At 51.8% G+C, this 25990-nt stretch overlaps 2 protein-coding genes across 2 annotated transcripts in view; one reads left to right on the top strand and one right to left on the bottom strand.

Annotated features, from left to right (window-relative positions):
• The window catches only part of HPS4 (HPS4 biogenesis of lysosomal organelles complex 3 subunit 2), a 41278-nt gene extending 35208 nt beyond the window's left edge, over nucleotides 1-6070 (top strand). The window contains exons 12-14 of the mRNA XM_027771586.1: nucleotides 940-1072; nucleotides 1574-1682; nucleotides 4797-6070. Of these exons, the coding sequence (XP_027627387.1) occupies nucleotides 940-1072; nucleotides 1574-1682; nucleotides 4797-4968 (414 nt within the window). The 3' untranslated portion in view covers nucleotides 4969-6070. The remainder of the gene's footprint in view (nucleotides 1-939; nucleotides 1073-1573; nucleotides 1683-4796) is intronic.
• An 8298-nt stretch (nucleotides 6071-14368) lies between these two features.
• ASPHD2 (aspartate beta-hydroxylase domain containing 2) overlaps nucleotides 14369-25990 on the bottom strand; it is a 15213-nt gene continuing 3591 nt past the window's right edge. The window contains exons 2-4 of the mRNA XM_006147868.3: nucleotides 23663-24772; nucleotides 17412-17525; nucleotides 14369-16591 (exon numbers count right to left, since the gene is read on the bottom strand). Coding sequence (XP_006147930.1) covers nucleotides 16482-16591; nucleotides 17412-17525; nucleotides 23663-24548 — 1110 coding nt within the window. The 5' untranslated portion in view covers nucleotides 24549-24772 and the 3' untranslated portion in view covers nucleotides 14369-16481. The remainder of the gene's footprint in view (nucleotides 16592-17411; nucleotides 17526-23662; nucleotides 24773-25990) is intronic.

Here is a 25990-nt window from a genome sequence, read left to right as displayed (position 1 = left end):
AATGGGAACAGCAGCCGCCTTGTGCCAAAGCTGCCCAGCAGTCCTTGTTTGGACCACGTCTGTCAGGACGTGACTGAAAAGTTTTCTAACTGAACTGACCGAACTGAAAAGTTTGGTCCTGGACGCGAACTGTGGTTGACTTTGTGGGAGTCCAGTGACATAACCATTACACCATCTGCTGGTCCCAGTGTTTTTTTCTTTCAAAGTTTATTTTTCGGCTCTATTTTCTAATTTTTCTCTTTCTCTTTTTATTTCTTGACACAGACAGGCAAGCACTCTGAACAGGGTCTTGTACTGTGATCTCCCCCAGCTTTCCTGGTCAGTCAGAATGATGGGTGTGCACACCTGGTGTAGACAGGTTGGCCTGGGCCTCAAACCTGCAGTCACCCACATGGATCCAGCATTGTATAAATAGCACCTACTGCTGCGCCACTGAGCCAGTGTTCAGTTTTCTGATTTTCCTACAGTATAATCCTTAATTTAAAAACTATTAGAGCATAAGTATAGAAGTTGTTACTCAATTAAAATCAGGCAAAGGTGCTGGTCAGAGTCCATTTTGCTAAGCCAAGTATATTCTTAGGATGATTTTTTTTTTTTTGAGAGGTTTTCGCTATAAGGCGCGCGCACTTGCCAGAAAGACAGAGACAGAGAGATAGAAAGCGAGAAATCACCCCCCAGGGGGGATGGCCACGCTGCAATCCCTTCTCCTTCATTCTCCTCTCGGGGTCTTGGGCACGCACACGCACCCGGCGTGATACAGCCGCCGGGTCCAGGACTTGAACTGCGGTTGATTACACGGGAGTTCTGTGACATAGCCATTACGCTAACTGCTGGTCCAGGATGATTATTTTTCAGTGAAGTCCAAGGTTGAACAGGAGACCCTCAGAGGGTCTGCCAAGGCTGGCCCAGCTAGCCTGGATCCTCTCCCACCTTTTGCAGTACCACAGCAGCCTGGCATCCCTGAACGGGCTGGAAGTCCACCTGAAAGAGACGCTCCCGAGGGACGAGGCTGTCCCCACGAGCAGCACGTACAACTTCACACATTACGACCGTGTTCAGAGCATGCTGACTGGTAAGGAGCAGGCGTGGGAAGCAGAGTGGCGGGGGCAGGGGTGTCAGAGACTAGAGGTGGGCGGAGGTGACAGCTCCGGGCTTCAGCACCAGGGGAAACTGCTTTGCACAGAAATGTCCAACCTGCTGCCCGGGGCTGCTGCTCCTAGAGAACACGGCTCCCACTGCACAGAGAATATGCTGGGCGCATGCTTTTTGCTCATTTGTCTCTTTTTGGTGTCTTCCCAGTGTTTGGAGAGAAATGCAGACCTATTCTAATATCCGTGAGAAGGGCTGCCTCCGAATGCTGAGATGCATGTGCAGTAGCTGGGTGGCGCTTACTGGCGGGGACAGTGTGTGCTCTGTCGCATGGGGGCAGCCACAGGCCCCAGCTCCCCGGATTGTCTCCTCCTCGGCATCTACCCTCGTGGCTGAGCCCTGCCTGGTGCCTGTACAGCGCTGAGCTTGGGAAGGTGGGAGGGAAGGGTCTGCTTTCCGTAACCTCTGTGTTGTCTTCTGGAAGCAAACCTGCCACAGGTGGCCACCCCTCAGGACCGCCGCTTCCTCCAGGCTGTCAGCCTGATGCACTCTGACTTTGCCCAGCTGCCCACACTGTATGAGATGACCATCAGGTGAGACTTCCTGACTTGCTATCACAGACATGCTCCCTGGCTCCTCCCCAAGGGGCGCGGGCAGTGCCTTATCCCTAATAGATGGAGAACATTCCACACATGCTTGTATTGTAGCTGTTCCGGCTGCTGCCATGGTCCGCTCACGTCCGTCCATGTGTCGTGGGTATCCTGGGTCTCTTCCCGTGTTAGACACTCAGGTAACAACAGTAAGGAAACCTGAAGGCTGTGCAGCAACTTCCGTTACCAAGGAATGAGGCTCTCTCCTTGCCAGAAATGGCATTGAAATAATATGCTTATCTTTCTCATTAAAAAAGCAGTGGGACCAGCAGATAGTGTAGTGGTTACGTTGCTAGACTCCCACATAGTTGACCAGCATTCAGGCCCCGGACCCAGCAGCTTAAAACTCATGCAGGGCACATGTGTGTGTGTGTGCCCAAAATCCCAAGAGGAGAATGGAGGAGAAGGGATTGCAGTGTGGCCATTCCCCCTGGGGGGGGGGATATCCCGCTTTCTGTCTCTTTGTCTCTCACTGTCTCTCCAACAAGCACACGTGTCCTATGGCAAAAATCTCTTTGAAAAAAAAAGTAGTATATGCTCATTATAAAAACCTTCAGGCTGCTCAGAAACCTACACAGGAAAATATTCTCCCCCTCATCACACACCGTAGAGGGAACCATATTGAATAATTTGTATATATTACTCCAGGTTTTATTGGTTTGGGTTTTTATTTTTTCCATATAAAATATAGATTAATAGTATCTTTATTTTAATATCATTCTAGAAAATAGGATTCTATTCATGTACTGTTTTCACAGTTGCTTTTTTTCATATTATTGCTTATCTTGTTTTTTGGAGAGGTTTTTGCTATAGGGTGCATGCACTCACCAGAAAGACAGAGAGAGACAGAGAGACAGAAGGCTTGAGAAATCACCCCCCAGGGGGGATGGCCACGCCGCAATCCCTTCTTCTCCATTCTCCTCTCGGGCTCTTGGGCACGCATGCACACATGCCCGGTGTGCGTTTAAGCCACCGGGTCCAGGACTCGAACCGCAGTCGACTATGTGGGAGTTCAGCGATATAGCCATTACACTAACTGCTGGTCCCATTATTGCTTAACTTGAACACCTGCATGCCAGTAGATACAGATCTGTTCATTACCATTGTTAATGGTAGATAGATACCATTTGCTGTATCTAACCAACCAAAGTCTGGTTTTTTGCCTGTCCACATGTTCTCTTATAAAACCAGAAGCAGGACATAAGGTGAGTTAGAGGGAGTACCCGCCCTGTGTACATTGCTTCATTTAGCCCTTGGAACCGTCTAGTCAAGTGCATTTTTTTTTTTACAGTTGTCAAAAGGTACATGCCCGCCAGGGAGAAAGGAGGTACCCCCATGGGGCGTGACCGTGCCATAATCCCTTCTTCATTTTTCCATTCCGTTGCAATTTTGACTCTGCGTGCGCATGTTCCTGGCATGCTTCTCAAGCTGCTGAGTCCAGGAGTCACACTTTACAGTAGACCAAGTGATGAGATCTGACTAACCACTAGGCTATTGGGCTGGCCCAAGTGTACTTTTAAGTCTTCATTTTACAGAGAAGTCAGAGCACAGATAGGACAAGTCACTTATCCAGAGCCATGTTCTTATTACATGGCAAGGCCAGGATTTGCACTCAGTCTCTCTGACTCTGCAGTGCTTGTTCTTTCCACATACGTTCCCATGGACTCACAGACACAGATGGGAGCAGGTCCCCGTCCCCTGCCACATCTGAGGGCCCAGTGTTTCTGCAGCCCAGCACCGTCCCAGCCAGTTTTCAGCCTGACTTTCCATCATCCGTGTGTCTTCTCCTGCTTTGGTTCAGAGCCGTGCCAGGCTGGCGCTGTAGATGTGATTCGCAGCTCCAGTCACTGGTGTGGGAACTGGCTGTGTTGGGGGGATGTGTGTCTGTTTTGTGGGAGGTGGAAACGAGTAAAATGTCAGCATCTGCTCACCCAAACCCCTCGTAGCCCTGCGGCATTTCACCTTCCTGGGAACTGTGGGGGTTTTAGCGTTGGGATGCAAAGCTCAGGGCATTTGTTGAGAGATGATGTTAATAATAGTAATAGAGTCAACAGCTAGCAGCTCTGGACTACTCACCATGTGCTAAGCATGTATCTGTACATTTCTGAGCATGTCATCTGTAAAATATGCAGCCTCTCGGCCAGCTCAGTGCCACAGTGGCAGAGGGCTATTCAGGCAGGGCTGGACCCACATGGGAGATGAAGGGTTTAACTTCCCAGTCGGACAGTACATGCCAGGCATGCACGCCTGTAACCCTGGCTGGCTGGGAAGGCTTGGGAGGATCGTGGTCCAGGACCCTGTTGACGGTGTTTGTCTTTTGCTTTCTCTCTCTCACGAAAGCAATTAATTTAAAAACAAAACAAAACCCTCAATGGGCGCACTTACTTTCGTTGTATAGAGGAGAAAGTCAGCCCTCAGAAATGTTGAGCCACTTAGTGTGGGGCACACAGCAAGGAAGCAGCGGGGTTGGGACTGCGGGTGGTCACCTGGCCCCAGAGCCAGTTCCTCCAGATGCATCCGTTTTTCCGCAGTCCCCTCAATCACTCCCTCTGCTTCTGAGCCGACAGGTTATGCGTTACTGCATTTCACATTCCTCTTTCCACCTCGCTCCCTCAGTCCACCCACCCACCCCGGAGCCATTGTGTTATCCTAGAGGCAGGGTAGCATCCCTTGCCCGCTCTGAGCCTCAGGGTCCTTGTCTGTCAAATGGGACAGTACCACTGCAGCCAAGGCTTCTGTGGGCAGTTGGGCAGGGACTGTGGCCACCGTCACAGCAACACAGCAGGCACTGGCCAGTTCCTGCTTTATGCAGTAATTAGTGTTAGACTCTGTGCCTGCAGCCACCGGGGACCGTCCTGCCACAGCATTCCAGCATCCACAGTTGTTGGAAGAGACGGCCGTTGGTACTGGAGCCTGAAACTCAGTGTGACTGATCAGAATCCCGAGCCATGCTAGCTGCACCGCACCATTTGGTGTGGGGGCCTGCTCACTCAGCTCCGTGTGTACCAGGTCTGTCTGGGCACCACTGGACTGTTGTCTTCCTTCTCTCTCCAACAGAAATGCCTCCACGGCCATCTATGCCTGCTGCAACCCTGTCCAGGAGACCTACTTCCAGCAGCTCGCGTCGGCAGCGCGGAGCTCCGGCTTCCCGAGCTCTCAGGACAGCGCCTTCAGCCTTGCGGGCAAAGCCAAGCAGAAGCTGCTGAAGCACGGGGTGAACTTACTCTGAGCTGCACCTGCAGTGCCAGGCTCCGTCCCAGGAGATGGTGAACAGAGCCTCAGCAAAGGAAGCTCTGCCCTTTTTTATAGGAAAGGTCCTGCAATTGTATTTTCCCTGGAATATTCCTTTTTTTCTAGCAGTGTGACATTTGATGATTGGTAACTATTTGAGGTTTTGTTATGCCTTTTGTCAATAGGCTGGGATGTGTGTGTGGGGGTGGGTGGTTCTTCAGGTCTGCAAATGGAGAGCACTGAGAAGAGCCTTACACCACTGGCAGTGTCAGGGCCAGGAAGGAGCCTGGCTGCTCAGCCACAGAGGAACGGCTTGTTAGTGCCCTTGCTGCACTGAGCCTGGAGTGTTCGACATCTCCCGCTGCTGGCCCATGCCAGCCCAAATGGGTCCCACAGAACTTCAGTTGGCATTTTTTCTAGAACCTGGTTGTCCCCAGTCTGGAATGGGTGTTCTGCCCTGTCACCACACAGGAGGACCCGGACCTGTTAGCAGGCCAGTCCCACTCCCACTTGTCAGTTCAGCTGTCTTCAGTGGTCCCTGGGAGGGCCAGGTACTTAGTGTGGGGAAGGAGCTGTGTGTGAAACCGGCTTGTCTGAAGTCTTCCGAACCTCATTCAAGTCCTGGGGCCTGCTCTTTGGAATGCCTCCGTGTAGCGAGTCCTGATAGGGCAGGAGGCCAAAGGGGCTTTAGAGCTGTCTTTGTAAAGGCTCTGGGGGACTGAGCCTGTGGAATTCTGGCGTGCTGTCTTTGTTTAGAAATGGGCTGTACAGCTGGTTCCTCTTGGGGGTGTCCCCAAACAGGAGTTTCTGAGGTGCACAGGGATGAAAGCAGCCCTGTGAAAAGAAACATGCAGTTGTGTTTCTGGGCTCATGTGGCATTTGAAACTGGCCTGCTACATTCCAGTCAGAGGTGCAGATCACAGGATGGAAATATCCATCAAAACCCTAACTGAATGTTTACTGGAAGGACCCACGATTCCACCCAGAGATCCCGATCTTAACAATTTCATGTCAGGGAGCAGCTAACTAATGTAGAGGGCAGGGTGTCTTTTCTTGAAACATGTTTCCAAGGGCTAAAAATAAAATAGCCAGAAACACGATTGTGTTCCGAGTAATTAAATCATAACATTTTCTAGTGACAAAGTTAAGGGAATGGTTATATTGGGTCGTTGGAAAGGTCATGACCCATTCTTATGTAGAAAAAATACATCATGACATTTGACAACCCGATATATGTGCATACGTATGAGTGTGTACATACGTGAGGGGACTTCAAAAAGTTCGTGGAAAATGGAATTAAAATCAGTTTCTCTTGGATACAGAGACATTTGACATGTTTCTTCCCATAATGCACGTTTTCCCATGAACTTTAGAGGACCCTATATGTCGTGCACGGCATAACCACATGATGGTCAACGACAGGCCACACGTCCCATGAGGCTATCATAGGCTGTATCGCATAGCCCAGGCGTGTGCAAGAACACTGATGTTCACACAGGTGGAGTGATGCTTTTCTCAGAACATACTCCCATCATGGAGTGGCATGTGACTTTTTTTAACATGGACATGTGACTTTTTTTTTTTTTTTACATCTCCTTTCCTTCCCTTGCCAGGAGCAAACCTTGCATTCCAGTGGTCTGTCAGGGAGGGTGATGGGCTGCAGACTGCTGGTCCATGTGCACCAGCCCCAGCTGCTGGGCTTATAACCCAGGCCCTGTCACCCTCTGCTGTCACCTCTCCCCACATCCTAGTCACTGGCCAGAGGGTGACCTTCCCAGACGGAGGGTCCTACCTCAGGCTAGGCTCTGCTTGGTCTTCTCAGAGCCCCTGAGCTCCAAAGGTTGGTGACTGCAGCCCAGAGGCTGAGCCCTTGCCCCTGTCTTCCTGTTCCAGTATTTTAGCGCTTCAGGAGGGCTCTCAGGACATGGTTTATGCCGCAGCCCAGGGCCTCATACTGTCGAAATTAGCCTCTGGAGGCCAGCCGTTGACATGGTGGTTCAGGGGCTGGGCTCTCATTGGATGAGCCGCTGGAGGCCAGCCGGTGACATGGTGGTTAAGGTGCTGGACTCTCATGGCTGGCTGCGGTTCAAGTCCGAGACCTGGCAGCTTGCTTTCTCACTTGCCCTCTTTCTCTCCTCTCTCTGGTGAGCGCATATACCCTATAGCAAATTACAAAATAATAATAATAAATAAAGTGAAATAATTATTTTTAAAAATTAGCCTCTGAACATGAGCTGCCCCCAGGTGCCGGCCCAGCAGTGGCCACACAGCATACCCCCACTGGACGGAGCTCTCCACCCTCCCGGGGCTGTTGCCCCAGGGAAGGCAGGTTTTCGGGCTAGTCCGCTCTGCCTGTCCAAGTTCATCGTGGACAGTGGGTGCCACAGTAGAGGTTTCAGGGACGGGAGAGGAAGAGAAATGGCCCCCCGCCGTCTACCCCCTGGGAACTGTAAGGGTCAGGTTCCTGCCAGTGATTAATGGAGCAGTCAAAGTCCCGCTGGGAGAGGACCTGTTCCCTCAGGAGACTTCCGAGCCTAATCAGGTGTCTCCTTCCCTGCAGGGGCGGCACAGGCAGCACACGGGCTCTCGTCAGTGGGGAGGGGTCTTTGTTGGCAGCACCCTCTCTCTCATACTTACCCCCACTGGTCCTTTCCCATGTGGATGCTCTGCTGTCCCCCCAGCTTCTGCGTTCCTAGCCTCACTCCTGCGATGGTACCAGCAGCACGCCTGCTCTGCCGCGAGCCTCCTGCCACAGGCCACAGGCCCCACATCATGGGCAGAATGGTGGCCCCCAAAGACTTCGGGGCCCAATCCATGGAGCCTGTGGGTGTTACTTGGTATGATGACATTTTTACAACTGTAATTGTGTTCACGCTCATCTTTAAAGGCAATTTATTTTTTGCCCCAATAGGGTCTTGACACTGGGGTCCGGCAGCCCCAGATCACACGTGCCCCAGTATACATGTGCGGTCAGCGTATGCAGAGGGGTCTCCAGACATAAACCTGGACTCGTCTCGTGAGTCCGCCTTGCAGAGCATCCTGTTTTAATGCTGCCCCACTGTCTGGCCCCTGAGTTGAGGATCTTGAGAAGAAATTTTTCTGGATTATCAGGTGGGCCCTAAACACCACCACAAGGGTGCTGTAAGGGGGACAGAGGGAGCTGAGCCACATGGCACTGGGGTGATATGGCCACATGCCCAGGGAGGCCGAGGAGGCCAGGAGTAGACTCTGCCCTGACCCCTGTGGACGGAGTGTGACTGACTACTCTGAATCAGGTCCTGTCAGTGGGACTGATTTCAGACTTCTGGCCTCCAGACCCATGAGAGAATAAGTTTTTATTTAAGCCCCCCCATTTGTGGTGGCTTGTTACAGCGGCCTCAGGAAAGTCTACACCCACCTGCAGGCATCTGTCCCATGACTCCAAGCTCCCTCGCCTTCAGGGAGAGGGTGCGGAGAACCAAGGCCCCATTGTGGAGGTGCCAAGGTGCTGGGCACAACGGGGCCTTTCAGTGGGGGTGTGGCTCCTTCTCCTAACTAGAGAGGTCACTGGCTGCTACGTGCGAGGTCAGTTGAGCAAGGGCGGGCGCCATCAGAAGGCCATAGTTGGGACCACCAGTTAGCATGATGGCTATGTCGCTGGACTCCCATGTAGTCGACTGCGGTTCGAGTCCCGGACCCAGTGGCTTAAACTCATGCTGGGTGTGTATGTGTGCGTGCGTCCCCAAGATCCCGAGAGAAGAATGGAGAAGGGATTGCAGTGTGGCCATCCCCTCTTGGGGGTGATTTCTCACTTTCTTTCTCTCTCTTGTTGGTGAGCACATGCCCTATAGCAAAAAAAAACTCTCCAAAAAAAATAAAAAAGGAAGGCCGTAGTTGTCCAGGAGGGAGGCAGGTGGCCCAGAGGAGGGAGGTGGCCAGACAATGGCAGGCTGGAGGAATGAGTACTTAGGAGAGTGGGGCGACTGCACTAGGCTAAGGGTTAGGATGGACGGCGGGTGGAGGGAGGGGCCTGAACCGTCTTCAGGTGGAACAGGCAACGCGGCCGTCCCTCCTTCTAACAAGCTCGTCCAGGGAGGAAGCAGGAAACTGATGACTATCCTCTCAAATCTTGTGTGATCATAGTGTGGCTCACTGCCCAGCGTGCATGCGTGCACGCGCGCGCACACACACACACACACACACACACACACACACACACACACAGGTGAACACTTATCTCCACCCCCCAGCTGCTGGCTCCTGCTGGGACAAGAGAGGCAGAAGGCATTGCCTATTCCCTGCTTGGCTTCTCTGTTCTGACGCCTTTAGATGCCTGTGTGGGAGACCTGGGGAGGGCACGGTGTCGTCATCCTGGCTTAGGACGAGAGACTCTGGATCTTTCTTCTACATGTTGCTTGAGCTTAAAGTGAAGGTTCTAAGGGCTTCAAGGTGAAAAAAGGATACTCTCTGTTTATTTGAGATCTGTCTGAACCTGAAATCAGTGGTATTTCTCCTGATAGTAAAGCCCACAGTCCTATTGGAAACCCGTCTAGAGCCAAGAGGCTGTGTGCTCAGCCTATGTGTGCTCAGCTCCAAGCTGGAGAGTAGCCCTTCTCCCTGCCCCACCTCTGATAAGGACAGGTGTTCTGAGGGCCCCGCAGCAGGAAGTGGGGGACGCTGGCCTCCTGTGTGTCCACCCTTGTACTATTTCCCAACCAGCCCAAGCTGGGTCCCCTGGCGGCCGCAGGAGCATGGGGCCTTGGTCCCAGAAACCTGGGTTTAATTCCTGTAGATCTGTGACTTATGGCTGTGGAAACTGGAGTGAGTGACTTCTCTGAACCTCAGTGTCCTCATTTTTTAATCATTATTTTATTTAACTTTTTAAAATTTGACTAGAGAGGGACAGAGTGAGAGAGAGAGAAAGTGAGAAAACAAGCCACCAGGTCCGAGACTCGAACCACTGTTGGCCATGTGGGTGTCCAGTGCCCTTAACCGTCATGTCACCTGAGAGCTCCTCAGTGTCCTTGTTTTAAAAATGGAGAGAAGGGGGGCTGGCAGATGATGTGGTGGTTAAAGTGCTGGACTCCTATGTGACCATCTGTCATTTGAGTCCCAGACCTGGTGGCTTGCTTTTTCATTTTCCCTCTCCTCCTCTGGTCAAATTAAAAATGAATAAATAAAATTAAATAATTAATTAAAAGAAACGGGAATGCAATAGCTGTAAGAGCTTGTGAGCCCTTGGAAAAACGGGGTTCCACAGGAGTGTCCTGAGGCAGCCACTGGGCTCCCAAGGGACCCCTCTGCATCACAGGGCAGGTGAGTCCTGAATGAAGGCCCAGATCTCTGACGTGCCGAGCTGCGCACTTGGATGCCTGGCTCCCAGTTCCAGCTCGCCCCTTGGCCGGCCTCAGGACCATGTTCACATCCGCTACCCCCGCTGGGACTCTCTCCTCATTCTTAGAAGTGGCCCTGCTCTCCTGGTGTGGCCCCAAGTATTCCATGGATCGGGGGGGGGGGCACTCACTGGGCACACAGTGCTCTCCGCTCATCTTGAACTGCGAGAGTGAGGGGGGCTGACACATGGCAAGTGGGGACACGTGGTACAGGGTCTGTCACCAGAAGTTGGGGCCCGCGTATGCGCGCCTGGGAAGGAGGCGGAGAGTAAACCAATCCCGGAGAGTGTCGCCTCCTGCCACCTAATGCTACAATCTGTTTGCATATTCTCACTGCCATCTGTCAGCAGCTCGGAAATACGTGGCCTTATTCTGTCCTGTTCCCTGCGTTTACATCTGGTTAGCAGAATTCAGCCGGGGAGGGCAATGTTCAGGAAGGTTGCTGGCGGTAGGCAGGACGGTCCTTAGAAAGGGCACTTTGCACTTACACTCTGTTCCTCGTATTTGCATTCAAAAACTATGTATGGCGTGCCTCCTTTCCACCCCAAACTTGGCATAATCCCATCTTCTTCAGGTTGCCCTTGGAGCCTGTGAAAGTAGGCAAGAGGCTCGTCTCTCTGAGGAAGCTCCGAGTGGAATGGGCCTTCTTGGTGGCAAGGCAGAGAACCGACTCCAACTTGAGAATAAAAAGGGGGTCTGTTGGCTCTCGTAACTGTGAAGTCCAGAGGTAGAGCTGGTTCAGGTGGGGTTGTATTCAGACTCAGAACATCTCCACGGGGTGGACCTGCCCACCAGTGTGGGTTTCACTCTCAGGTCTTTTTTCCACAAAATTCCCCTCCTCCCACCTGGTGAAAAGCTGCCTGTCATCTGCAATGGTCCCACAAAAGACCTTGGACCACGTGCTCTGCCCTGCCCCAGTCTCTGAGAGGCCGGGAGTGTGGGAGGCTCTCATTAGTCTGGTCTTGGAATCCCAAGGCCTGAGTGTAGGGGATGTTGCAATCTTTTTTAGAATTATTTAATTGTATGACTATTGTTATTTTAATTCGAGAGAAATAACAGAGAGAGATGGGAAAGCAAGCCACCAGGTCTGGGACTCAGACCACAGTCAGGCATATGGGAGTCCAGCGCCTTAACCACCATGCCACCTGCTGGCCCCAGGATGTGGTCTCAGACAGGGTCATCGGTGTACTGTTGTCAAGAGGGGTTTAAAAGCAGCAACTTTCCTCTAGAGACCAAGGCTAGGCGGCCTGCCCAGCGTTACACGGGGTTGTGGCCCAGACCTCCTCCAGCTATTTGGTTTCAAAGGCCTTACCATTCTTGTGCTCTCACTGGGCACACAGTGCTCTCCGCTCATCTTGAACTGCGAGAGTGAGGGGGGCTGACACATGGCAAGTGGGGACACGTGGTACAGGGTCTGTCACCAGAAGTTGGGGCCCGCGTATGCGCGCCTGGGAAGGAGGCGGAGAGTAAACCAATCCCGGAGAGTGTCGCCTCCTGCCACCTAATGCTACAATCTGTTTGCATATTCTCACTGCCATCTGTCAGCAGCTCGGAAATACGTGGCCTTATTCTGTCCTGTTCCCTGCGTTTACATCTGGTTAGCAGAATTCAGCCGGGGAGGGCAATGTTCAGGAAGGTTGCTGGCGGTAGGCAGGACGGTCCTTAGAAAGGGCACTTTGCACTTACACTCTGTTCCTCGTATTTGCATTCAAAAACTATGTATGGCGTGCCTCCTTTCCACCCCAAACTTGGCATAATCCCATCTTCTTCAGGTTGCCCTTGGAGCCTGTGAAAGTAGGCAAGAGGCTCGTCTCTCTGAGGAAGCTCCGAGTGGAATGGGCCTTCTTGGTGGCAAGGCAGAGAACCGACTCCAACTTGAGAATAAAAAGGGGGTCTGTTGGCTCTCGTAACTGTGAAGTCCAGAGGTAGAGCTGGTTCAGGTGGGGTTGTATTCAGACTCAGAACATCTCCACGGGGTGGACCTGCCCACCAGTGTGGGTTTCACTCTCAGGTCTTTTTTCCACAAAATTCCCCTCCTCCCACCTGGTGAAAAGCTGCCTGTCATCTGCAATGGTCCCACAAAAGACCTTGGACCACGTGCTCTGCCCTGCCCCAGTCTCTGAGAGGCCGGGAGTGTGGGAGGCTCTCATTAGTCTGGTCTTGGAATCCCAAGGCCTGAGTGTAGGGGATGTTGCAATCTTTTTTAGAATTATTTAATTGTATGACTATTGTTATTTTAATTCGAGAGAAATAACAGAGAGAGATGGGAAAGCAAGCCACCAGGTCTGGGACTCAGACCACAGTCAGGCATATGGGAGTCCAGCGCCTTAACCACCATGCCACCTGCTGGCCCCAGGATGTGGTCTCAGACAGGGTCATCGGTGTACTGTTGTCAAGAGGGGTTTAAAAGCAGCAACTTTCCTCTAGAGACCAAGGCTAGGCGGCCTGCCCAGCGTTACACGGGGTTGTGGCCCAGACCTCCTCCAGCTATTTGGTTTCAAAGGCCTTACCATTCTTGCTGCTCAGAGCAGGAACCACCAACCCAGCTACACACTGGAATCAAACAAGAAATAAACAAGAAATACCCCTGTCGGCCCCATTCCCAGAACAAGAGCAATGAGAGGCTGTAGGGGCAGTCAAGGGCACCGGTGTTCTCAAGGCTCCCTGGCTGATTGTGCTGAGTGGCCAAAATCAGGACTGTGGATTAGGGTTACCCTGCCCCTCCCCTGCTCTATGCTACAGGGCCAGAGTTTGGTCACTGTCTCCAAAGTCGTAACCCAGCCAATCTAGGTGACTCTGGGGAGGACGAGCAGGTGCTGGGAGAAAGGGATTGGTCCTGGAGACCCGGGGTGTGAGCTTGTGCGAGCCACCTAACAGGTCTGGCCTTGACTGTGCTGCAGAGGGAGCTTGAAGCAGACCCAAGCTGTCCTGGTGGAAGGCAGGGATTCCCATTTGCAGCTGGGCAGGCTTTCCCGCTCCCCTTTCTCACCTTGAGCATCCCCGGCCATCACATGTAAATTACTTTAGCAATTGTGAAGTTGGCAAGCACACCCGTTTAGGAGGGTGAGGAGAAGCTCCGCTCCAGGAAAGTGGCGCTCTCCCCTTCTGCTTGCTGCGACAGCCCAGCTGGGACTTAGGGCTCCTGGCTACCAGGCTGGAACTGAGCTGCATGCAGAAATACCAGCAGCCTGGGGCCCCTATCCCCCAGGGTCACCTCTCCCTCCTCTGAGACAAAGGAGAAATATTTAAAACAGCTAAGGAAGGGCAGTGCTCCCTCTGTGATCAGACTGGTCAGAGTGGCTGGGGCTCCCCACTGTCACAGCTACTGCTGAAGGCTAACTAGGTGTAGCCATCCCTCCCTCCCGCCTCCCTTGTTCCTCTAAAACCTGTTTCTCTGCTCGGCTTTGGCAGAAAGTGAAGCAACATTGCCGAGTGCCCTTTACATGCCAGGTGCTGTCTCTACAGAGCCAGCTGAGGCTGCCAGAGGCTAAGAGACTTGTCAAGGTCACAAGAGAGCGATGTCCGAGCACTAGGTCCTGCATTCTCAGCCTTCCTAAAGCCAAAGTCCTCGTGCATTGCCCAGTTGGACATCTACAGTTCCTTACATTTCCACAGATCTGGTCTTGCCTTCCCCACCCGATGCCCATTCTTGTTTTTTAAAATTTGCCAGAGGGCATGTGCACTTGACAAAGACAGAGAGGGGAAGTGAGAAAGCCACCTTCATAGGGGTGGCTGCACTGCAGTTCCTCCTCCTCCATCTCCCTCCCCTTTCAGGATTTTGGGCAAGCACAAGCTCGCACCTGGTGTGTTTTTCAAGCTGCTAGGTCTGGGATTTGAACTGTGCTGTTGGCCATGTGGGATCTAGCCATCTTAACCGGCACACCACTGATGGTCTAATGCCCATTATTATAGAAAAATATTTTGCTTCAATTATTTATTTTTTAAAAATTTGCCAGAGGACACAGAGCTTGTCAGAGAGAGAGAAAGACAGAGAGACAGAGGGAAAAGGAGAAAGCAGCCCCCAGTGGGCGTGGTTGTTACATTGCAATTCTTCCTCCTCCATTTCTCCACCCTGTCAGGATTTGGGGCATGCATACCCTTACATGTTTTATCAAGCCCTCAGGGCTGGGATTCAAACCACCGTCAGCCATGAGGGATCCAGCTCCTTTAACCACTTGGCTAGGGCCAGCCCACTTTAATTATTATCATGATCAATTTTAGTGTCTTGCTTGACCCTGTAACATGATTCAAAAAGCAAAGCCCCTCAAGCTCATTGGAGTGATGCTCTTGGGACTTCTGCCCAAGTTGCATCTTCTCCCCACAGACTATGGGACCACTTCAGTCTGGTTTTTAGCAAGATCCTTTATTTATCTTCTGTTCTCAACCACATCACATGAGCACGGGTAGCCACGTACCTGTGCGGGCTGTTGGTTTTGTAAACGTAGAGCGGTGTAGTCGGTATGTGTAGAAATCATGCACCTCGGTGGTTCTTTAACAAGATACTTAATGATTAAAAAGACTTCAGGTGTGTTGGAAACTTCTGCCTTTCTTCCTGCTCTCTGATCTCTGGAAATAACCCGTGCGGATCTTTTTTTCCTCCGCTGCGGACATGTTCTCTTTGTACACTTGTTAGTAATGATGTAGTGCATTTCAGATTGTGTTTACTCCTGACCGTCGTAGCTCACGGAGGCTGCTGGTTCTCTCCTGGATGTCAACAACTGGACCTGTGCGTGTGACAAGCTGTCTGTTCTGCACTGCTCCTTGGCTTTTCTGTCTGACACTGCCCATAGGACAGTATTCAAAAAAGGCATCTCTAGTATGGCTGGTAAGCTACACTTTGACATGTCAGCTAATGGGAGGCTGTTTCTAGACGTAGTGCCTCGATCTGGCCTCTACAGGCCTTTTCCTTTGGGAAAAGCTCTGTGTGTTCAGCACAGGAGACCGAAACGCCAGCACAGTGACGGTGGGGCCTGTGGGCTGGTCCGTCTTCCCTGCGTCCTCCCTAGCACATGCTGGCTTGGGTCACTGTTACTCAGCGCACACCTTGTACAATGACAAAGACACCGTGCCAACTCTCCCATGATCCCCAAGTCTCGTGTTTGAACGTTTACGTACAGACAAAGAAATAAAAAAAAATCATAGGCAACAGAACTCCAAAGCAAAACAGACACTTTGGTCAGATTGAGGATTCCAGTTTTGCCAGAGAAAGGCTTTCCCAGCGTGTCACTGTTGAGTGGAGTCTTATCCCACCACAGTTCCCATCAGCCGCCCTGGTGGTCTCAACGTTCATCACTGGACGCCAAAGAGCTAAGATGGGGACTTGTCCAGGCCTGGTTTGGCAGTAGGGCTTCTGTAGGCAGTGAGGTAAGTGGATCACACATCCGGGGCTGATGGTGGGAGCCCCAGCTTGGCTCTCGAGGACAGCAGCCTCAGCTTTGTACAAAGCCGTGTTTAAAAGAGAAGCCTCCAGTCCCACCAGCCGAATGCTTGTTGTCATCAGGGACCTGACCGGGTTTGGGGTGAGGTTGCGATGGTGACAGCTGCCCAGGGTCCTGACGCTGGGCACCGCCTTCTGCTGTGTCCGGCAGCCTCTCAACCTGCTGACAGCTGGCTGGGTGTGGGCACTGCAGACTCTCCCTTGCCCCAGGGCAGCCGAAACATCTGTTGGATGCCAGTGTCAGAGGCCCTGTTCTCCAGCTCTCTGGCTTGCAGTTTGTTATGTTTTGTTTTCTCTTTTAAGATGACCACAAGAAGCTTCACATTATTACATTCAGACACATAACCATTTGGTTGCTCTGTTTCAGAGCACTGAAAGAACTGAGTAGCAACAGAACACAGACTCACGGGGACACTGAGTGTCTGGTCACGGAGGCAAAGGAATGCGCTGTTAGGCCAGAAAGGAATCCCAGAAGCAAAGGATTGGAAGGAAGAACAAAAATCTAAGGAAATACAAGCTGCAAATTTCCCAGGTACAAGAACCAAAGGGAAGAGGGACCCAGCGTGAACTCACATCCCAAGTAAGAGCTTTCCGCTGAGGCAGGTTCAGGAGCACGGAATCCCGACATGGGCGACGCTGGACTGCACCAGCCTGCCCAGGCTTGTCTCGCCCCGCTGGCCGACCCCGGCGTGGTCCCTGTTCTCATCGTCCCGGGGCGAAGATGAAATCGAGGGCCTGCCGTTCAGCTGCTGCGACATTGGGGTGCCACAGATCCACCATGAAAACTACCCGTGGGCCATCCTCAGCTGCGCCTGAGAGGGGGGACGGGGACGAGAGGAGGGATCAAGCCACCCACAGAAGGTACAGCACCAAGACGAACCCACATAGACTGTGGGCGTTAGGTGATGCGATGTGTCGCTAGTAGCTCATCGGTTGTGACAAACGCACCACACTAACATGAGCTGCCAGTCCTGGGGCTTGGGGACAGCTGTAGTGGGGTGGCATAGCATGATGCTCCTAGATGCTGAGGTCACATGGGAAGGTCCTGGGTTTGTGTCCTGAGGCCTCCCTATACACGCCACATGTGCCCGTGAGCCTGGCTGGCTGGGGCTAGGGCTGGGTCATGGCATGAAGATCCTGTGGGGGAACCTCCTTCCCTCCCTCTCTCCATCCTTCTTTCTCTCTCAGAATAAATAAACTTAAAAAAAAAAAAAGAGAGAGAAACTATGAGTTGTCGGCAGTGCGGGTGATTGAAAAGGCGTACCTGATACTTGCTGCTCAATTTTTCTGGAAACGTAACATGACTCTAAAAATTAAAGTCTGTTGGGACCAGCAGGTGGCATGGAGGGTAATTAAAGTGCTGGATGCCATATGGCTGACTTTGAGGTTCGAGTCTCAGACCGTGTGGCTTGAAAATCATACCAAGTGTGTATGTGTGCATGCTCAAAATCCTGAGAGGAGAACCGGGCAGAAGGGATTGTGTTGTAATCACCACCCTTTTCTCCCTCCAGCGAGTACCCTATGACAAACTGAATAAAATACTGATGTGTATGTCATGACTTTTCTGACAACCCCCGAAATAAATGAAGTCTATTAGTAAAAGAAAAATGAAGGGGGGAGGCAGACACTGACCTTCGTGGAACGCAGTGTGCAGAAAAGAGTCGTCGAAGAGGAGGCAGCGTCCTTCTGCCCAGCACTGGGGCTCCCCCCCGACCACCAGCTCACAGCCACTCGGAGTTTTCAGACCTTGTGGGAAAGACAGAAAAGGGAGTGAAGGGAGGCCAGACTTGAGAAGGCCAGGAGGCAAGCAGAGCTGTGCTGTGCAGAGACCTCGCAACTTCCAAAGCACCTGACTGAATGCCTCACCCCTCCAGAGCTCATGCTATCGGCTGAAGGTTTGTGTCCCTGCAAAATTCCTACATTAAAACCTAATCCCCAGGGTGATGGAATCAGGAGGTGGGGCCTTCAGGAGGAGATTGGGTCCTGATGAGATGGGCCCAGTGGAGCTTGTTCACCCGCTTCCACCACGTGAGGACACAGACCTTGGACTTCCAGCCTCAAACTGTATCTGCCCTAACAGCTTGGATGGACTAAGCCCGTCTGGGGCAGGAGGTAGTTGGGAAAGGCAGATACAGGCAGTGCACCTAGATTTTCATAGAGCTCTTGACCCAAACTCCTCTTCCTTGGCTTCATCTATTCTGGGTCATGGGCTCCGCTGATACAAGCCAGAGGCTTGCTCTACACCTTTGAGAGCCCTGAAGCCCAACCGCTGGAACCCCGGAGATCCAGGGAGCCTTGCTCAGAACCTCGCTGCCCAGCCCACTAATTGTGTTTACTACAGTCCCGCCTCTAGAGCTATTTTAGCTGAATTAAAGACGCAAAGGGCCACACAAAGCTCTCCTCTTTAAATTCCAACCTTTGTGCGTGCCCATGTTGGCTGGTTCATGGGGGAAGAAGTCCTTAGGAATAGGACAGTCTACCCGCAGATCTTCCAGAAAGAAGCTTTTCTTTCTCTGGGTCACTAGAGGACTCATTGCCACATGTCACTAAAATTGGTTTTGGGCTGGCCCCATGGCTTGGTGGTGAAGGGAGCCAGATTTCCCTTGGCTGACAACACAGTTCAAATCCCAGCCCCGGTGGTTTGAAAACCACGCTGGGCACGTGTGTGTGTGTGCCCCAGATTCCAACAGGATGAAGTGAAAGTGATTATGGCATGACCACACTCCATTGCAGGGGTGCTTTCTTTCTCTTTCTCTGGTGAGAGCACATGCTCTCTAGCCAATGGAAAAGAGTAAAAAAAAAAAAAAGAAAAAGAAAATTGGCAGTGCTTGTTGGCTTGACACTCCTGCTTCTGGTCCCCCACCTCTCCCTCTATTCCACTCCAGGATTCCAGTGGTCCACTGTTGCTGTCTGCTGCTCACGAACCAGCTGCATTGGCAGAAATGATCACTGTTCCCCCAAACGAGGTACTTGGGTGGCTCTTGAGGACAAAGAGAAGTGCCACCATGACCTCAGACAGACCCACGCTCCTCTAGGGCTTGGGTCATGCTGCTCAACCTGCCCTCGTAGGAAGAGGGGGAAGGAGGGACCCAGAGGATGCAAGGTAAACTCGAGCTGATCCGCTAGTACCACCCAGCTAGACTGCCTAAAACTGACAACTTATGTATAAAAGAAAAACAAAGCCTCATTGTGCTTATTCGCTGCAACTCACTGAACACATGCATGCATTTTCATGCAGTATCTGCCTCCCCAGTCACATCTGCCTGGCTGATTTCAGAGGACTTTCCGAAGTGGTTTTCTAGAAGGCTGCAGCAGTAGAACATCTCAGCCCCACTGGGTGATGGGTGGGCCTGGAGCTGTCCCGTGGTTCCGCATGGCATTGCAGCAGGGCTCGGCAAGTTTGCGGTGGCCAAATGGGAGAAGTAAGCAAAGCACCACGGCCAGCGTCTCCATGGTCCAGAGAGACAATGCCATCCACTGCAACTCGGATAGACAGACAAAAGGGAGCGAGCTGGCATTTCAAGATCACAGCTCTGAGGCTGCGGGAGCCTCCACCCTCTTCGGCCAGGTAGCCAGGAGAGGTGTGGCTGCCGGGTATGCATCTGGCTTATCCAGCCTCTGACCTCATTCTCTGGACGCCCTCTCTGTCAACACACCAGGTCACGTGAACCTGACACACCTCTTGTTTCCCTTCAGGGTAGACTTAAATGCAGCAAGGACAGCGTAAAGAAGGAAATGCCGAGAAAGCCCACTGCAGAGCTCATCCTAGCCCTGAACACGCACAGCCCAGTGAGACCTCCTCCAAGGAGGTGCCTGCTGCCCACAGGAACATGGGGGACTCACTTTTTCTGGCAAGCAACTAGCGAGAAAGGAATGACAGGCCATGAAGAAGGCCTATGTGGGCACGTTTTTACACACACATATGTGCACTTACATATATGCAGGAAACAAACCCTAGATTTTCTTGACCCCAGCCTTTTCTATTCAACGTGCATGCCTGGAATTCTACCCCATCAATCCTGAAAAGGCCTTCCTTGCATATCACTCTGAAGCTTTTAAAAAACACATGCTAAGGGCAGCAGGTGGCATGGTGGTCAAGGTGCTACACTCCCACATGGTCGACTGCAGTTCAAGTCCCAGACCCAGAGGCTTGAAAATCACGCTGGGCACATGTGCATGCATGCTTAGAATCCTGAGGGGAGGATGGAGAAGGGACTGCTATGAGGCCATCCTCCCAAGGGGGTGATTTCTCTCTTTTCCCCTCTCTGTCTCTCTGGCAAATGCATGCAACCTACAGCAAAAATCTCTAGAAAATAAAACAACAACAAACAAACAGAAGAAAATCTTTAAAAAGAAAAGCCTGGCTCCCGTTGCCCACAGCTCTAGTTCCCAGGCCTGGCTCCCTGGCCTCTGTGGTTTGTCCCCCACCTGACCTGTGCAATTTCGGCCAGTGCCACTGCGCCCACAAGCTTAGATACAGCTCCCTCCTTCGCCTTCACCCCAGCAGGTCCCATCGATCCTCCAGGGTCAGCCTCAGCTCCCCAGACACCCCATCTGCCGCCCTGTGGCTCTGACCTCTCAGTATGCCCTCGTGCCTCACACAGCGGTTTTATCAATCACGGTCTTCTCTTAGATTACTAAGAGCCCGGTCACACATATTACGGCTACTCTGCAGTACAGCGCTAAAGGTAAGTATCCTTACCTCCACTCACAGTGTCTTTATTTCTTCAATGAAATAGACAGCCCCAGCAGGGTCCCCACGCTGCCATCCACTCCAGTCTCAGCCAGCCAGGATCATGGGTACACACATGCACCCGGTATACTCACGGAGGTTCTGGGGCACGAACCCGGGACCCCACCTCCACGTTATTGACAGACAGGAGAAATCAGAAGCTCAGAGAGTCTCGGGGCCCTGGCCAAGGTTACTCAGTAAATGAAGCCAAGCCAAGACGCAGCCTAGATTTGTCTGCTTCCAGAGCCTGTTTATTGTCTGCTGTTCCCTGAGAGCAGAGACCAGGCATTAGGGATCATTTCCCACGCCGTCCGACACAGCTCATGATCAGAATGGTTGCTGGCGCCATTTACTGAATGCCGACCTGGGCCAGGCACCAAGACATGTAGTCATACACGATGTTACTAACCTAAGCCTCTCAGCAACGTCTGTGGCCACGGAACGATCACCCCATTTCACAGAAGAGGACCTGGGACACAGACAGACTCAGTTACCTGCCCTAAGTCTCCCAGCTGAAGGCAAAGCGGGGTCACCTCTACTCCATCCTCCCTTCTTCTGGAGATACCTGCCACACCCACTGCCCTCATCTCGTTATTGCCCCGTCTTCCTTTTTCAAGCCGCGGAGTCCTCTGTCCAAAGCAGCTCTTCCTTAGATAAGTCTCCACGTGGAACGGGTGAAGTGGAGAGGGTGGAGGCGAACGGGTGAAGCGGAGAGGGTGGAGGCTCCACCCCCAGCAGCCCTGAGGCTCCTTGGCAGAATGTGGTTATGGAAACCCTGCTCCAGCCTACGTGACTTCTTTTCCTTCCCCCATTCGGAAGTGGAAGCAGCCACACCAACTCCCCAGGGCTGGATGGGGCTGATTCTGGGGTGCTCACCACATGCCAGGCGTTCTGGGAACCAATACATCCCTCTTTACCAAGTTGCTACTATGCTTTATTGAGTGCATGCTCTATAGCAGGCTCCAAATAAATAAGTATTCTGCATGACACGTTATCTGCTGTAATCCTCGAAATAACTCTGTCGGGGGGCTGGCAGGTGGTGCGGTCGTTAATGTGCTGGACTGCCACGTGGCTGACAGTGGTTTGAGTCCTGGACCTTGTGGCTTGCTTTCTCATTTTCCTGCTTGCTCTCTGTCTCTCTCTGGTCAAATTAATAATAATAATAAATAAAATACAACAAATAATTCTTGAAAAACAAAACAAAAACCTCTGTCAGGGAAGATTTTTTTTTCTACTTCCATGTTGCAGATGAGAAAATGGAAGCTCAGAGAGGTGAAGTGACTTGCGCAAAGGAACACAGCTAGCTCCTGGTGGGGCCAGGATGCAAACAGACCATCTCATTCCAGACCCTGTTCACAAAACCACCGCCATACACAAAACATACACGTTACTGCTTTCCCGAGACTCTGAATGAACAACCTAACAGCAAGCATCATTTTACCCGCAATGATTCAGACAGCACTTCGGTATCTTTCACAGTCTCCTGATGTCATTATGAACCTCGGTAATCATTATAATAAATGGTCTTTGGCTCCAGGACTACGCTGTCCAATTCAGTAGCCACGGGCCAGAGGTGGCTGTTTCAATTTAAATGAAACATTTAGCTCCTCAGCTGCATTGGCCATATATCAGGGACTTAGCAGTCACCTGTGACTCGTGGTTACTGGACTGGGCTAAGGAGATGGAAACATTTCCACCAGCAAGTCCATGTGGACAGGGCGCTGTCAGAAATTAGGTTTGCACTGATCACATATTTATTTTAGGATTCAATCTCTTCTGTCAAATTTGTCTATACGTGATGCATCGATTTTCCATAAAAGTACAGTGAACAATGAGAAAAGATAAAACTCCGGCTAGGTGAGCCTCGGTGATGTCTCGACTGCGGTTAGAGGGGTGAGGCAAACGGGTGAAGCGGAGAGGGTGGAGTCTCCACCCCCAGCAGCCCTGAGGCTCCTTGGCAGAATGTGGTTATGGAAACCCTGCTCCAGCCTACGTGACTTCTTTTCCTTCCCCCATTCGGAAGTGGAAGCAGCCACACCAACTCCCCAGGGCTGGATGGGGCTGATTCTGGGGTGCTCACCACATGCCAGGCGTTCTGGGAACCAATACATCCCTCTTTACCAAGTTGCTACTATGCTTTATTGAGTGCATGCTCTATAGCAGGCTCCAAATAAATAAGTATTCTGCATGACACGTTATCTGCTGTAATCCTCGAAATAACTCTGTCGGGGGGCTGGCAGGTGGTGCGGTCGTTAATGTGCTGGACTGCCACGTGGCTGACAGTGGTTTGAGTCCTGGACCTTGTGGCTTGCTTTCTCATTTTCCTGCTTGCTCTCTGTCTCTCTCTGGTCAAATTAATAATAATAATAAATAAAATACAACAAATAATTCTTGAAAAACAAAACAAAAACCTCTGTCAGGGAAGATTTTTTTTCTACTTCCATGTTGCAGATGAGAAAATGGAAGCTCAGAGAGGTGAAGTGACTTGCGCAAAGGAACACAGCTAGCTCCTGGTGGGGCCAGGATGCAAACAGACCATCTCATTCCAGACCCTGTTCACAAAACCACCGCCATATACAAAACATACACGTTACTGCTTTCCCGAGACTCTGAATGAACAACCTAACAGCAAGCATCATTTTACCCGCAATGATTCAGACAGCACTTCGGTATCTTTCACAGTCTCCTGATGTCATTATGAACCTCGGTAATCATTATAATAAATGGTCTTTGGCTCCAGGACTACGCTGTCCAATTCAGTAGCCACGGGCCAGAGGTGGCTGTTTCAATTTAAATGAAACATTTAGCTCCTCAGCTGCATTGGCCATATATCAGGGACTTAGCAGTCACCTGTGACTCGTGGTTACTGGACTGGGCTAAGGAGATGGAAACATTTCCACCAGCAAGTCCATGTGGACAGGGCGCTGTCAGAAATTAGGTTTGCACTGATCACATATTTATTTTAGGATTCAATCTCTTCTGTCAAATTTGTCTATACGTGATGCATCGATTTTCCATAAAAGTACAGTGAACAATGAGAAAAGATAAAACTCCGGCTAGGTGAGCCTCGGTGATGTCTCGACTGCGGTTAAGTCAAAGGGATTGTACTTACGAATGCACATGCCCGGAGACCCCCGTCCCTGCAACGTACCTAAATGGCATCGGATCCGGATGTTGGTGGGTCCATAGTGCTCCGTTATCACAGTCCCGGGGCTCAGCACGGAGATGCATGCGTTCCCAAAAACATTGTTCCCAATACAGGTCCGAAGGCTTCCGAGCAAGCGGTACGTCCGTGGGCACTTCCTGCAGTTCCTGGGAACGCAAACGCCCTGATTGACCAAGTAAAAGGTGAACCACTCTCCGCTGGGGGTGCTGTTCATTTTCCATCCTTGTGGGAGGCTGCAGTTTGAGAAGGCTTTGTAGAGGGTCTCGAACTCGCACAGGATGGTCTGGAAGTTCCGTTCCAGCAGTTCCACGTCGTGCTTCTGTGCTTCCCGGGAGAAGTAGGGCGTGGTGGGGAGGTCGGGCAGGAAGAAGACCTCGGGCTTCTGGATGGAGGGCCGGCTGTTGAGGTAGCGGCCCTGCTCGCGGATACCCTTGTGGATGCGGCCCATGCCGGACCAGGAGTAGCGCTTGGCGTACTCCTGCAGGTTGTGGTAGAGTTTCTGGTTGAGGCCCTCGTTGTGCGTGCAGCGCACGCACTCGGGGGACTGGCAGTACACGTACCCGTTCTGCAGCCCGCTGGCATCTGCGCCCTGCATGAGGGAGTTGACGGAGACGTAGGGCCGGGGCTGCTCCCTGCCCACGTGGTAGCAGTACCACACGAACAGGACCAGCAGGCAGGCCACGGTGACCACCGCCGTGGTGTCGCAGTCCCGCACAGACTGGATGCCGGTGGCGATGCAGTCCCTCAGGCCGTCCAGAGACCAGCTCCAGGCCACCAGCCACTCAAGGGACATCTTGAGGGCGTTGTTATGAAGGGTGTGAAGCAAGGTCAGATAATCAGTCTTCTGGGGTCCCAAGGGCACCCACACCATGCAGGTTAGCGTGGGAGGTGAGGAGCGGCGGGGGCAGGGGGAGGCATAGCTGGCAGCGCTCCTCGGGTCCAGTTGAAGGCGGCATCGATGAATAAGCCTATGTCCACCACTCTGCTCCCAGCAAAAGTCACGCCGTGGGCAGGAGGAGCTGGTTTATGTCACATTAACAAGTGAGGTTGGTCACCCTGGGAAGATTATTATTATGTTTTTTAGGAAGCCGAAACCTGGGATGGAAAAAAAAAAAAAAAAAAAAAAGAGAACATAAATTTTACACCTGGAAAAGTCCACAATGGAAATAGTTTCGGATCATTCTGTAAGGTCCCTGTGGGTAGGGGACGCACTTTGCAAGCTTGTGTATTCTTGCCCCCTTTTTTGTTGTTGTTGTTTTTCTTGGAGAGGTTTTTGCTATAGGGTGCATGCGCTCGCCAGAAAGACAGAGAGAGAGAGACAGAGAAATGGAAAGTGAGAAATCACCCCCCAGAGGGGATGGCCATGCCGCAATCCCTTCTCCTCCATTCTCCTCTCGGGATCTTGGGCACGCACGCACACGCGCCCGCCGTGAGTTTTAAGCCACCGAGTCCGGGACGTGAACTGTGGTCGACTACGTGGGAGTCCAGCGACATAGCCATTATGCTAACTGCTGGTCCCTCTTGCCCCGTTTTTACCACCCTCCCCTTTCCCAAAAGGCCAGCAGTGTTTAATCTGCATAAAGGACTGCTGGGTCAGTCCCGCAGCCCCACCCACTCGGTGCTGTCAGAGAAGGTGCTATTACCCATTCTACGGATGAGGAAACGGAGGCTCAGAGAGGTTATGTGACAGAATCTCACAGCCAGGGCAGGACACAAACCCCATCTGACTTCAAAGCCTATGTCTACCCATTTTTCTGTACTGTTTGATAGTAGGTATTTAATAAATGCCTATTCGTTCATCTGTGTACCTTTTATTAAAGAGAAATCTGGATTCAAAAAGCATCTTCAAATGGCAAAGGGACTTTACAATGGCATGTTCCTCATTTAAATTCATCTTCGAGAATTTCATCATTCTTATTTAGTCTCTCTTGTTCTTGTTCTTCTTTTTTTTAAAAGTTTATTTATTTCTTCCATGAACAAGAGAGACCAAGCAAGGGACAGAAACTGCACCCCCGACAGGGGGCTGCAACCCATCCCTGCCAGCCCCAGATCACCAGCACAGGCACGCCTGGTGTGCTCAGGGAGGTCTCCAGATGCAAACCCAGGACATTCCCTGTGCCTTTTACCACTGAACCCCCACCCCGCTCCCCCCTGACTCTGAGGACTGGGATCAGGCTAATGCCAAGTTGGAGAAGGAAATGGTCACTCTGGGGTTAGGTCACTCTGGGGTTATGTGGGTGGCAGATCAAAAATACTTCCTGTGGGGAACCAGCAGTTAGCGTAATGGCTATGTCGCTGGACTCCCACGTAGTC

The sequence above is a fragment of the Tupaia chinensis genome, unplaced genomic scaffold, assembly GCF_000334495.1.
Source record: "Tupaia chinensis unplaced genomic scaffold, TupChi_1.0 Scaffold000226_1, whole genome shotgun sequence".
NCBI classification, from domain to species: domain Eukaryota; kingdom Metazoa; phylum Chordata; class Mammalia; order Scandentia; family Tupaiidae; genus Tupaia; species Tupaia belangeri.
Note: the sequence above shows the minus strand (reverse complement) of the source record. Positions and strands in the feature narration are given on the sequence as shown.